Raw genomic sequence first — 13,458 nt, forward strand, 5'->3', positions numbered from 1 at the left:
CATCTGCGAACTTCATTAGCCAGAGGCCTTCTGTGTTAGCCTGTACTTCATAGAAGTAGATACCAAACAGGAGAGGACCCAGGACTGAACCCTGTGGTACTCCACTTGTCACTGGTTTGAAGTCAGATTTGGAATCTGCAGCGTTTACATTGTGGGTTCTGTCAGTGAGCCAGTTGGCATCCCATCTTGTGATGTAAGGATTTATGCCTAGTTTAGTGAGTTTATCTATAATTCCAGAATGGAGGATGGTGTCAAAAGCCTTGGCGAGGTCAAGATAGGCTGTGTGAACCACCTTACCCTCATCTACAGCTTTGGTGACTGCCTCCAAGAAGTTGATCAGATTCAGGAGGTATGATCTGCCTTTCACAAACCCAAACTGGGTGGGGTCCAGAGTTTGGAGATTACTAATGTCCTTATTTATGAGCTCCATGATGATACGTTCTATGGCCTTACAGACCAGGCTCATCAGGCTAATAGTGCGATAGCTCCCAGGATCAGTGGTAGCTCCCATATAGTATACTCCAAAAAATCTTGCACAGAATGTTCCTCTTATTGAACACTCTTCTTTCACTGCTTATCACTTCAGATTTTCACTTTAAACAATAAGTTACATATTAGACTCATAACCTTACTTTGCCTAATTATTTTTTTATCCCTGATCCTAATCATGACCATCAAGTTCTACCTTTTTTTCTCATTCATTTCTCAAAGGTGAGAGCCCTAAAGCCAATTCATTCCTCTGGGACAATAGTGGAGTGAACTAGGAGCATAAGCTGTCATCCTCACATCACGGATCAGGCTCCAAGCTGCCTACCTCCTCCACATGGTGGGTTATAATGTCTACTATTGCTGCATGGTGGAGGGCACATACCTGCTGCCACACACACATACACACCAGTGTCCTCAGAAATGGTGCACCACAGCAGTGTAAGCCCACTAGGCTCATTGCTGCCGGTGTCACCAGTACAGCAAGCCAAGGTGCAACCCTCCCCTCAGGATGAGTGAGTCAGTACTGTCTGCTCACTCCCACCCAACCCCTCCCCTCAGGATGGGTGAGTTGGTGCTGGTGCTCACTCCCACCCTCCATTCAGGATGGGTGAGCCACTGCTGGCTGTTCTCTCCCACATTTTCCACCTCTCAGGATGGGTAAGTTGGTGCTGGCTGGTCACGCCCATCCTCCCCTCCCCTTAGGATGGGTGAGTTGATACTGGCTGTTCACCCCCCCCCCCCAGGATGGGTGAGTTGGTCCTGGCTGCTAACTCCCACTCTCTCCTCAGGATAGGTGAGTTAGTACTGGCTGCTCACTCCCACACTCCCACCTTCTCTCAGGATGAGTGAGCTGGTGCTGCCTGCTTACTCCCGCCTTCCACACAGGATGGGTGGGTTGGTGCTGTCTGCTAACTCCCACTCTCTCCTCAGGATAGGTGAGTTAGTACTGGCTGCTCACTCCCACCCTCCTCTGAGGATGAGTGAGCTGGTGCTGACTGCTTACTTCCACCTTCCACACAGGATGGGTGGGTTGCTACTGACTGCTCACTCCCACTCTCCCCTCAGTATAGGTGAGTTGGTCCTGGCTGGTACCTTCCCCCTCCCATCAGGATGGATGAGTTGGTACCAGTTGCTCACTCCCACCCTCCCCTTAGAATAAGTAAGTTGGTAATAGCTGCTCACTCCCACCCTCCTCTTAGGATGAGTGAGCTGGTGCTGACTGCTCACTCCCATCCTCCCCTCAGGATAGGTGAGTTGGTCCTGGCTGGTAACTTTCCCTTCCCATCAGGATGGATGAGTTGGTACCAGTTGCTCACTCCCACCCTCCCCTTAGAATAAGTAAGTTGGTAATGGCTGCTCACTCCCTCCCTCCCTACAGGATGGGTGAGTTGGTACTGACTGCTCACTCCCATCTTCCCTCAGGATGGGTGGGTTGGTGCTGACTGCTCCCTCCCACCCTCCCTTCAGGATGAGTAAGTTGATAGTGGTTGCTCATTCCCACCCTCCCTTCAGGATGGGTGAGTTGGTGCTGGCTGCTAACTCCCCCCGCCCCCCCCCCCCAGGATGGGTGAGTTGGTTCTGGCTGCTAACTTCCACCTCCCCTCAGGATGGGTGAGTTGGTGCTGGCTGCTAACCCCCCCCCCCCCAGGATGGGTGAGTTGGTGCTGGCTGCTAACTTCCACCTCCCCTCAGGATGGGTGAGTTGATGCTGGCTGCTTATTCATCCCCTTCTTGTGCTGCTCTTCCAGCTTTCTGTGCTGCTAACTGAACATAGGTCACTGGGATATAGTCAGGGTTATATTTTACTTTGCCAGAGGGCTGGCTATCTTACTTCTTATTTTAAATCTTTTATTTAGTACTCATTTAATTACCTGTAAAACATGGTCACCCATTCTACTTCTTACATCTTGAGATCATCCTAACAAAATACTTTTTACTTTACACTCCAGTCAACTATGCAACCATGCTTGACTGTACTGTTCCCTCCAGCATACTTAAGCTTCCCAGCAAGAGAGAGAGGGAGGCATTGATGCCAAAGTTAACACTTTCTTTAAAATTATTTAGCAATTTTTTTCCAATCTATACAGCACAATAAATACCACAATGCAAGGCTATTATTACATTATTATTTATAAAAAAGTATAATATACATCTTTTCATTCATGCCTTGCTCTTTCCAAACTGCTAACTGGCACTCAAAGGACCAACATTGCTCCAGCAAAAATACACCCACCAGCATCACCGCTCACTTCACCAAATCAGTCAATAATTCTGTTTTTTTTTCTTCCATTCACTTTTTTCATGTACTTTTCACTCCTTAATGGGTTATATCAACTTTAATTATTTTATGTGTCTTTATTTTATTCCCTGATAGTTATCTGTTTATATAATGTTAAACAGATTTTGTTTTCTTTGTAATAATCTACCCCAGCAGGGGGATTCGAGTACCTTTAAGTCCTAAGGTGCATGAATGTAAGTAATTATTGATGTTAGGACCCTGACAATGTTGGTTGCAAACTTTACAACTGATACAACTTAAAATCTTTTATTTATACAAACATTTCTCAGCAGATCTTAATAACCCAAAATAATATGATACAGATTTAAGTACTTTTGTTTCCTGTTTTGCTGATCCCTTACTTTTATAATAATAGCGCTTTCATTTTGTTGATCATGCATATAACTATAAAACCTTAAAACAAATTATCAGCGGTGGTTCCTAATATTCAAAGAAACTCCTCAAAGCTTCCAATTATTCAATGTAAGTCAGTACTTCATGCTCCCAGATTACACTGCATTTCCTATACACAAATAGTTAATGGTCAAGCTTCCCTCAAATACTGTTATATCTATCTTTCAAACTGGGGAAGCCATTGCACATTTTTCCTTGAAATAACAGTAAACTAAAACATTTTAATCCCACCATGTCACTCATATTAAATTTCTGTGGAACCATTAATTTATGTCTAAACTACGGTTAAACTAATCTTTACCTTATTCATTCTGGAATAGTATCAATACTGCAAAAAGATCATGTACAAGACGAGTAAAAAAAAAATGGCACATTGACAAAGAAAGGAGCTTAATGAAATATTTAGCCACCAACTGGGATACATCATTATCTGTTTTATTGTTTAATCTTTTTAACACTTAATGACTTGTATGTTTTCATTCCTCTTGATATGTTAGAGAAGGAAAACTCAGATTTATGGCACATTCAAAAAGGCATTAGCTTAAACAAGCTTTTATAATTCCTACTGGGGATTACATACATCTGTCTCTGTACTGTCTTGTCTTACATAATGCAACTAAGTTCACAATCCTTCATTTCATGGAGATACCAGTTTATGTCCCACTTCTCAGTCTAGCTAACCATCCTGTACTGGGTGCTTTTTTTGCAAACAGGATAATCTTCTCTGTGAAAGCAGACTTTTCCTCCTGTTCATCTTGCACTTCCCATGGCTGTATCAGTGTTTCTCAGCTATCATACCATTTCTGATTTGCTTCATGTTAGTTTTGCCATTCACTGTGGTTTCTAAGTTTCCTTATTAGGGCTGTCAAACACCAACACATGTCCATTCCAAAATACCTTTAATGATTCAGGAAATGTCAGCATAAATTTTCTTCCTTAACATGTATGCTCTGTCATTGCTTCAACAAATAGGGAATGGCTTCTTAAAGTCCACAAAAACAAACAGTAAGTGCACAGACATGGCTTTCCAGGTATAAAAGAAGTTTATTGTAGGAGTAAGCTCTTTCATGTCTAACCAAGACACTTCATCAGATTCATATTCTAACATTTTACAACACCTCAAATATATCTACAGCAATTAATACGAACTAACCAAGCACATAAAGAGATTCATCATACAATTAGTGCTGCTGAGACTAAAACAAAAGCACCTGATTAACCTGAAGGTATTCAGCGGGTAATTTATCTGTGGCTAGAGACATTGGGTTGAGCTTGCGGAAGAGTTTTTCAATGGATTTGGTTGGTTCTGGGTGGAAGCTGAACTTGGGGCAATTGTTAGTTGGGGTGGGGGTGGATTTGCAGGGGTGGGGATGTTGTCATAGGGTTGGTTGTTTGCAAGGGTCTGGATGGTTTCTGTAAAGTATTTATTAAACTGAGTGGGGATCTCTTCTTGGTTGTTATCTATTTTTGGGGTTGGGGTAGTTGTTTTTCTTGGTTGTAGAATAGAGCTAATTGCTGCCCCAAATTTTTGTGGGTTGTTCCTGTGCTTATCCTGTAACTTTTGGTAGTAAAATGTTTTGTCTGTTTTGGTGAGATTTTTGACTTTGTTAAGTAGTTCAACGTATATTTGTTTGTTCAATTGGGATTTACTGTTGAGGTAGTTGGTCCAGGCCTTGTTTCTTGTTTTGAGGAGGGATTTTGTGTCTGTGGTTAATCAGGGGGCATATTTAGTTTTAATTCTTGTTGTTCTGGCGGGGGCATGATGGTTAAGGGTGTTTAAGAAGGTAGTATTGAAATATAGTACAGCTTCATCAAGAGGTAGTTTTTTTTTAGGGGGGGGGTCCAGTTGTACATTTTTATAAAGTTGGAGCGGTTAAAGTGTTTTTTTGTTTCTAATTAGGCACGTATATATTTGGGTCAGTTGTGGTGATTTTGATCTGAGTAAGAATGTGGCTTGGTGATCACTCAGGGTGTCTGGTAGACACCCTGCTATGGATATCAGTGATGGGTGGGATAGGAGTATCCAATCTAGAGTGGATTGGTGTTTGGTTCTCTTGTCTGTTCTTGTGGGGGAAGTGATGAGTTGGGTTAGGCCATGTAAGTTAATATGGGAGAGTGGGTTATGATTGGAACAGTTTTGCCAGTCAGTATTAAGGTCTCCTAATACTATGCTTTCCTGGGGGAGGGAGTTAGATATCCATTCTGGGAAGTTTTCTGTAATGGGATTATTGTTGCCTGGAGGGATGTAGCATTCTATGATGTTCATGTGTTTACTATCATTAAGTTTTAGTTTTGTTAGAGTGAGTTCAACTTTATCAAGGTCTGGGGTTGTTATGTCTACTTTCTCAAGGATGAGGTGAGATTTATACACTATAGCAACACCCCCCCTTTTTACCTATTCTATCACTACAGATTATATTGTAACATGGTGGAATGATTTCATTGTTGTGGTTGCCTGGTTTAAGCCAAATCTCTGTTAGTATGACTTTTGATCTTTCTGTTAGTCTCTTGGTCTCTCTGGTAGTTAGTCTGTTGGTCTCTCTTTTAGTATGACTTATGATTTTTCTTTAAATTGATCAAGCTAGATCACTGGGTCAAACAAATTGTCTTGGTTTCCCCACTCACAAGCCACATCTGCAATGACGTGGTATTTAAAGAACAAATTTTGTGGAAGTGCTTTGCATGTGCTATTTTACTCATGCATTTATGACTTGCTCCTGAGGGGTATCCCATTGTGGGGTATATAAAATAAAGCATAGGAAACATGTTAGAGAGATTTACAGGTATTATTCAATTTATGTATTTATTTATATTCTAGGGAGCTACATTTTGGTCTTATTGTATGTAGCTGAGTGTGCATATTTCAACAGTTTGACATGTGTCTGTATGCTCAAAATTATGTATATTTTATGCATTTCCCCCATAATTAATTGACTGATTACTTTAGTATTTTTGTTGCTGTTGCTCTGAAGCTATAGGCTGTTACAGTGATGATGTCATAGCTGGCTATGAGGGCATCAATTTAAACCGTTGTTTTAAGCAGATGTATACTAAAGTGTGTAACCGTAGCAAGTTAAAATGACGTGGAGAGCTCAGGGAAGCTCTTGGAGTTCTGCATTTGTCAGGCTGCATTTGGATAGGCAATTTTATATATTACACTGCTGGAGATGTGCCAGACAGGCCATTGGCTGGAAGATTTTAGCAATTGTTCCCTTGCCATTACAGAATAATGATTGGACTGTGATGTTACACGTGCAATTGTTCTGTCCTGGAAAATAATTAGAAATTAGTGGTGATTTTTTATAGTGCCTAATGGAAGAATGACTTTGGAAATGAACATTAATTTCCATGCAGTGTCTAAAAGGTGCACTTCTGGATTAAGACAGTTGTTTGTATGATGCTCAAACTTACCATATTACCTTAATCAGGCATTTTTAAGAATAAGGTAGACCTTGTATTGTCTGCTGTACTCATGTCCCACTTTGAAAAATATTCATGGTGCTGCTATATTAATAATGAGTGTAAATTTGTACATCTTGTTTTATGCAAACAGGAATTCTAATTTTTTTGAGATGTTTACCTTTAATGATTCAGGAAATGTCAGCGTAAATTTTCTTCCTTAACATGACCCAACTAAATGTTGCCTTAACTATATAGGCAAAGCCAAGACCACTTAGAAATATCACAAGAAATTAGGAATATAGAGAACAAAATGCATGTAAATGCTTTGGCAACGTATGTATTTGAGGTTGGCTAAGCCACTGATGTACATAATTTTAAATTTCAGTGCTTAGAGGTTAGAAGTCAGAAGTTTCATAATGTCATATTGAATTGTGAGGCACATTGAAGTCTTAAAATCCACAAGCTGCCTGGTTTCAATAATAAATTTCTCTACAACCCTGCTACTGTCTAAAACAAGAACATTTAATGTGATTAATACATTTAATATTAGTATTGTTTTGGTGTTAGTGCACACTGAAAATGTTGCTTTAATATTAAGATGAATGGTAAAAGGTGCACTCTGAATTTTTTGCTGTTAGGGCACATAGTAAGGGTACATTTGAAATAACTACATGCTCCCATGTAAGTGATGACATGATTTTGCAGACTATTTTAAACCACTACTTGTCTCCATATGCTTGAGTCTTAAAAAACCCTGTTGCCTTACATAATCTCATAATATTTATAACTTTTCTTGAAAGTCTTCTTTAGCAATCTTGAAACATCACATAAACACAAAGAACATAAGCACCATAAAAATGACCACCTTTCATCTTGTTACCCCATTCTTCCTGATTCAATTTTGTTATATCACACAACATTATATCATAATCACTTCTCCCCTTTAGAGTATTTAATCATGAAATATTAGATAAGCTCATAAATTTATACCAATTACTTCTTGAACTCAGAAACTGCAGAAATAAATGGATATGTCTTATTGAAGCAGTTTGGAATATTATCTTCCATTCTGTTACTTAATTCTTCCCATTTATTCCATTATGTCCTTAATGCTAATACTATTTTGGACATATCCTTAAAATGTACTAACTTTACCCTTGTGCGTTTAGTATATTCATCATTTTATGAAGGTTGCTTTTAGCAGGTGCTTCTGTCCAAGACCCTTTAAACCCTCAATCTGTGTTGAGGCAATCATGCTTTACATGTTACCCTTAAGAAATATAATTCTGTAAACCCTTCCTCATCTTACCCATAACTTGCCTTAATCTCCTCCATCATTCCCCCTCTTTTGATTCTTTGTCTGTTTCAATATCATTTAAGTCATGTTCTTTTCAAAACATGTTCAAGCCATTGCATGGCATTTATACTCCACATTATTCTGAGCAAGGAAGCATTCTGAGTGTATCACTGACACACTGCAAATTACACACAGACTCTGCATTTGTTATTCTTACAAAATTCCTTGATATTTACTTTGTCAGCATACAACACCCTTGCCATTTTAGCTGTTTCACCTAATGTGTCCATTAGAGACATAACAGGTTACCCAGGTGTTATTGCTTTATTTTTAAAAACAATTTGAAAGGTCATCAAAATAAAATGGAGTCTGTTTCTTTGTCATTTTGTCATTTATGGCACCTTATCACCACTGGCATCCATTGTCCAACTTCAGCATTCACTCTTATGCTTTCCTGTCACATTATCACTCAGGCAATTCTCTCCTTGTTCCCTTGTAAGGGCCACCTCATCCTACATATATATATATATATATATATATATATATATATATATATATATATATATATATATAGATACACACACACACACACATCTATATATATATATATATTTTTTTTTACGTATAAATATACACACTCTTATTTTCTCTCTCATAATAATTATTGGACAGCCATAAGAAAATGTTTCAATCTTTTTAAAATTAAAATCATCTTTCCTTATTCTTCTGCTTTGCAGTACTAATATCATGTGTTTCACCTCCTTCGTATCCACATTATCAGCTAAGACTACATCTCCCTCTTTAAAAGTAATTAGCATTTTGCATATATAAGTACTGAACTAATACCAATTTCTCATAAACTTGAATACCCATCTTTAAGCAGTTGCCATGTGTATATATTGAGGCACAATGATATTCAGCAGTGAATCATTTCAAAATCTGGGAGACAGACAAAAACAGTAGATTCAAATTACAGTAAATGTGATCTGTTATGTAATTCACACTGGATGCCTTTCATATAATGCAATATCTATTTTAGATCAGAGCTACATGTTCTGAAATAATATTTTCACTATACCTGATATTGCATTATTAGACACATCCTTGAGGCATGCCATAATTACAGGCTTCATATAGTACATCTATAGCAAACATTGGCAGAAGAATCTCACAACATGTAACAGTGAACTCTTAAGCATATGATGGAGGGTGGCCTAATGGTTAAGGTGTTTGCCTTACAAACACAAGGTGCAGGGTTTGAGTCTCACAAGGGATAATTGGCTAGGCTTAAAATAGCTCACAAGGGCACTTAGCTTAGTACTAATCTATGAATCTATTAACAGTCATAGTGAAACAGTTTTGGCAGCTACTTACATAATATCCATCTTCTTAATGCCCCAGCTCAAACTTTATATTATAACTGCTTTCTTTATTATAGAAGATGTTTATCCCATAAAAACAAAAAGTAGACAGAACTCAAATAAGACTTCCTGTTCTTTAGTATTACTCATCATGGTTTCATCAGTGACCCTCAGATAAAGATACTCTGATGTCACGCTTTACAGCCCCATCATATAAACGTCCATCAATGCAGCAGAGATCCATATAATGAAATAAAATACAATTAAGGAATTAAATAATCTCCAAGAATGCATAGGCTGCCATAACATTTGTCAGGTATACATAGATACCTTATCCTTCACATGCATGACATAAGTCATTAACAAAGTGTATGGCCACCCCCTTTAAAGTAATAACCTCTTTAGTTTTTCGTTGATTCTAGTAAACAGTCTATTTCTTATTTACACAAACATCTCTAGTTTTAACCTGTATCATACATATATTATAATATAATATTATATATTATTGTATATTATTATATTATACAGACCATCTCTACAGTATAGTTCATCTCAAAGTTCCACTTTAAAACTGCTTCTCTTCATAAAGGAGCGTAATCAAACAGCTAAATGAAACCTCTCATGCTGTCCCTGCCCAGGTGCATTCTATAGTCTATAAAAATACATCCTTTTCTACTTTATACTTGCTCTTCCTCCCATTCCTGTTCTACCTCCTCAGAGCTGGAAGAATGACCTGGATTTACAAATCATGTATATTCAGTCTTCAATACTTCGTGGAATAACTGAAGTGGTTAACCCTTTAACCACTGCTTTCTCAGCATTTGTAATAGTCAAAATTCCCACTGCCAAATAATTTTTCAGTGTAGCTTTGAAGGTCAACCTATATTTTAATATATATATATATATATATATATATATATATATATATATATATATATATATATATATATAAATAAACTGCAGCCTCTGCCAAAAACTTATCCAAGTAATCGTGGTCCACATATACCACTCGACCCACTACTATAAATTTCCTTCCTGGTTGCTGTAACCATCATAGTACACTGCTCACTGAATATCACTGCTATGTTATTATTATACAACATGCACTGTTACATTGGGCTGTTGCTTTGAATATTAAAATGAAATAAATGGACATAAATAAAAAAATGAAATCACTTGGAAAAATACTAAAAAAAAAAAAACAACAATAAATAATGCACTAGTTGTGAACAGTGATATTCAGCCATTGAAGACACATCTCACCTTTCAGAAAATGGCAATACATTCTGGAAAAAGCCCTTATTCCTCCTGTGCAGGTCTCCACCTGCTTACCTACACTGTCTTCAGTTACATAACTGCCTATTATGCCTCCAAAGAAGGTAGCAGACTTCCACTTAGGCTTTTCTCCTGGTCTTATCCAGGTCTATGTTATTCTGAAAATGACTAAACCTAGGAGAATGAAGACCATATCTGACTATAAGAATCATATCACACTGGCTCTGTGCCAGACAAGGATGCAGCTCTGATTGTTAGCCAGGTAACTCAGGTCTTCTTGGTAAACCCAATCCCTAATGAGTTGGATAAGGGTATAGGGTGGCTTTTTGCCAGTTTACCTAGTCCAGGGTGAGGGTTGGGGTTTACAACTAAGGATTAACGGTTACTAGATGAGACCAGTGGTGATAGTCCTGAGGCATATGCTTGTGTAATGCACCTCGGGAGCAGGTGGGACAGGAATAGGGCATTCAAAATATATGTTTCAGAGATGTCTGCATAACAGTGTACCAAGGCATCCTTAGATCCTCTCTGCATACTTCTTCCTACTGCTTAAACTAAAGATTTCCCTATCTGCATTGGCCCAGGTAAGGGGTATGTCAGTTAGGTGTGGAGCAGAGAAAAATGGATGATCAAGGAAGGACTCTGGCACATGGCTGATAGCAAACAACTGTGTTAGGAACAAAAATATATAAATAAATATACAAACAAAGGTTAACAGACAAACAAAATATGACAATGACAGCATTATATCAAAATTATAGTAGCTGATAAGAATGCTTTCCTGCACTGTGCAGCTTATAAAAATTCCATTTTATTTTATGCCAAACAGTGATGCTAACCACTTTGGTATCTAATTCAACATGTCTCATTTAGTATGATTCCCATGTCCAAGCTAGGACCTCACAGGGAATCTGAGACCTGACTGAGTGCATTTGGGAGAACCCTTTAAAGTTCTATCCCAGTTACCATAGCTGTAACATAGCACATATTGTTAGTGTTGTTGCTACAGTTCTAGTTTCACAGGTTAGAGGTATACATTTTAATAACACTTTTATTGTTATTTATAAAACAAGTTAGTGGATTATTACTTATTCTCCCATACAGACAACTGGGCAAGGAAAGAATGATAGAGCTGGTGGTAGCAGAAATATGAAATGGATTTAAGGACTACAGCTGGAATACAGCAAAGGCGTGGAATCCAAAGCTAGGGAGAGAATGAAAAACTAAGCAAGTGACTGGGTCACAGATTAGGCAGCAATACTTAAATAAGAAGCTACAGATCTCATTAATTGGTTGGGGGTTAGTATAATGTTTAAGGTGTTTACTTCACCAACACAATGTACAGGGTTTGAGTCTCACCTTTAAAAGGGAAATTGGTTAGGCTTAAAATGGTTCATCTGGGGATCACTGGTGGTCTAGTTGGTAGGATTTGGGGGATAGTCTGGCATAACAGTTAAGGTCTTCACCTTATAGACACAATATACAGTGTTTGAGTCTGACCGTGGGTTAGTGGCTAGCCTTAAAAATGGCCCTTCAGGGCAGTTAGCCTAGCATTCACTGATGAAACATATGAAAATGTATATTATAATTGGATGAAACATTAGCATAATACACATGCAATCAAGTATGTGTGTGTGGGGGGGGGGGGGCTGTGCACACCAACAAATGTATATATGGAAAATAATAGGATGGATGCCATGAAACACTTATCTTTGAGTCCAAATTTAGAAATGTCAAGTGGCTAAAAGTAGAAATTTGTTAACAATTTTTCGCAGAAAAATAACAGACTGATGGAATACATAAGCAAGGAAGGTGGCACAAGCTAAATTAGTGATGCAGCAGGAATAGACAATTAGTTAAAAAGGCAGCAGAAATTAATTGGGGGTGCAATCATGTGCAGTGCTGTAATGCATTAGAAATAGTGTGAAATGTCTATCAGGCAGAATCTTTTTGTAGTCATTTGCTAGGTACATATAAATTAGTTTTGGGTTACTCCTGTATGTGTAAAAATACAACAGATTTCTCCTTACTCGCAGATGGTTCATCAGTTGTTAACAAGGGATCTTGCTTAGCTCTATATGTTCATTGTATCAAACTTAAAGAACTAAATCTGCCTGCTTTTACAAGAAATCAATGATTTAAATCACAAAACTTTTTGTCCTGAAAGTTTTGTTATGCTGCAGATACATATTTGGCACTATTAACTTTATGTTTCTTTTTCAGTACTACGGTAACTGGAACTTTATTGCTGCAGCAGCTGGTAACAAGTCTGCACTGGAGTCATTTATGCTCATGGATAATACATTGTATCACCTTGGACAAGACAACGTACCTGAAAAGATGCTATTACTTGCAGGCATTCGGCTGTAAGTGTTACGCCCACTGCAGTTTGAGTCATATTGCTGATGTGTGTGTGTGTGTGTGTGTGTGTGTGTGTGTGTGTGTGTGTGTGTGTGTGTGTGTGTGTGTGTGTGTGTGTGTGTGTATGTGTGTATGTATGCATGCAACACAGGTAGATATGTGTGCATGTACATGCATGCAACACAGGTGTGTGTGTGTGTGTGTGTGTGTGTGTGTGTGTGTGTGTGTGTGTATGTACATGACTGCAACACAGGTGTGTGTGTGTGTACGCATGTACATGACTGTAACACAGGTGTGTGTGTGTGTGTGTGTGTACGCATGTGCATGACTGTAAAACAGATGTGTGTGCGTGTGTGTGTGTGTGTGTGTGTGTGTGTATGTACATGAATGTAACACAGGTGTGTGTGTATATGTACATGAATGTATCACAGGCAAGTGTGTGTGTATGTACATGAATGAAACCCAGGTGTGTGTGTGTGTGTGTGTGTGTGTATATGTATGCATGCAACACAGGTAGATATGTGTGCATGTACATGCATGCAACACAGGTGTGTGTGTGTGTGTGTGTGTATGTGCATGTA

At 38.5% G+C, this 13,458-nt stretch overlaps 1 protein-coding gene across 1 annotated transcript in view; it reads left to right on the forward strand.

The window, feature by feature from the left end:
• Positions 1-13,458, forward strand: part of APOM (apolipoprotein M) — a 114,685-nt gene that overhangs the window by 28,718 nt on the left and 72,509 nt on the right. Inside the window, exon 2 of the mRNA XM_044082443.1 lies at positions 12,740-12,882. Within this exon, the coding sequence (XP_043938378.1) occupies positions 12,740-12,882 (143 nt within the window). The remainder of the gene's footprint in view (positions 1-12,739; positions 12,883-13,458) is intronic.

This window comes from Protopterus annectens, chromosome 9.part0, assembly GCF_019279795.1.
Source record: "Protopterus annectens isolate FY-2018-M chromosome 9.part0, PAN1.0, whole genome shotgun sequence".
In the NCBI taxonomy this organism is placed as follows: domain Eukaryota; kingdom Metazoa; phylum Chordata; order Ceratodontiformes; family Protopteridae; genus Protopterus; species Protopterus annectens.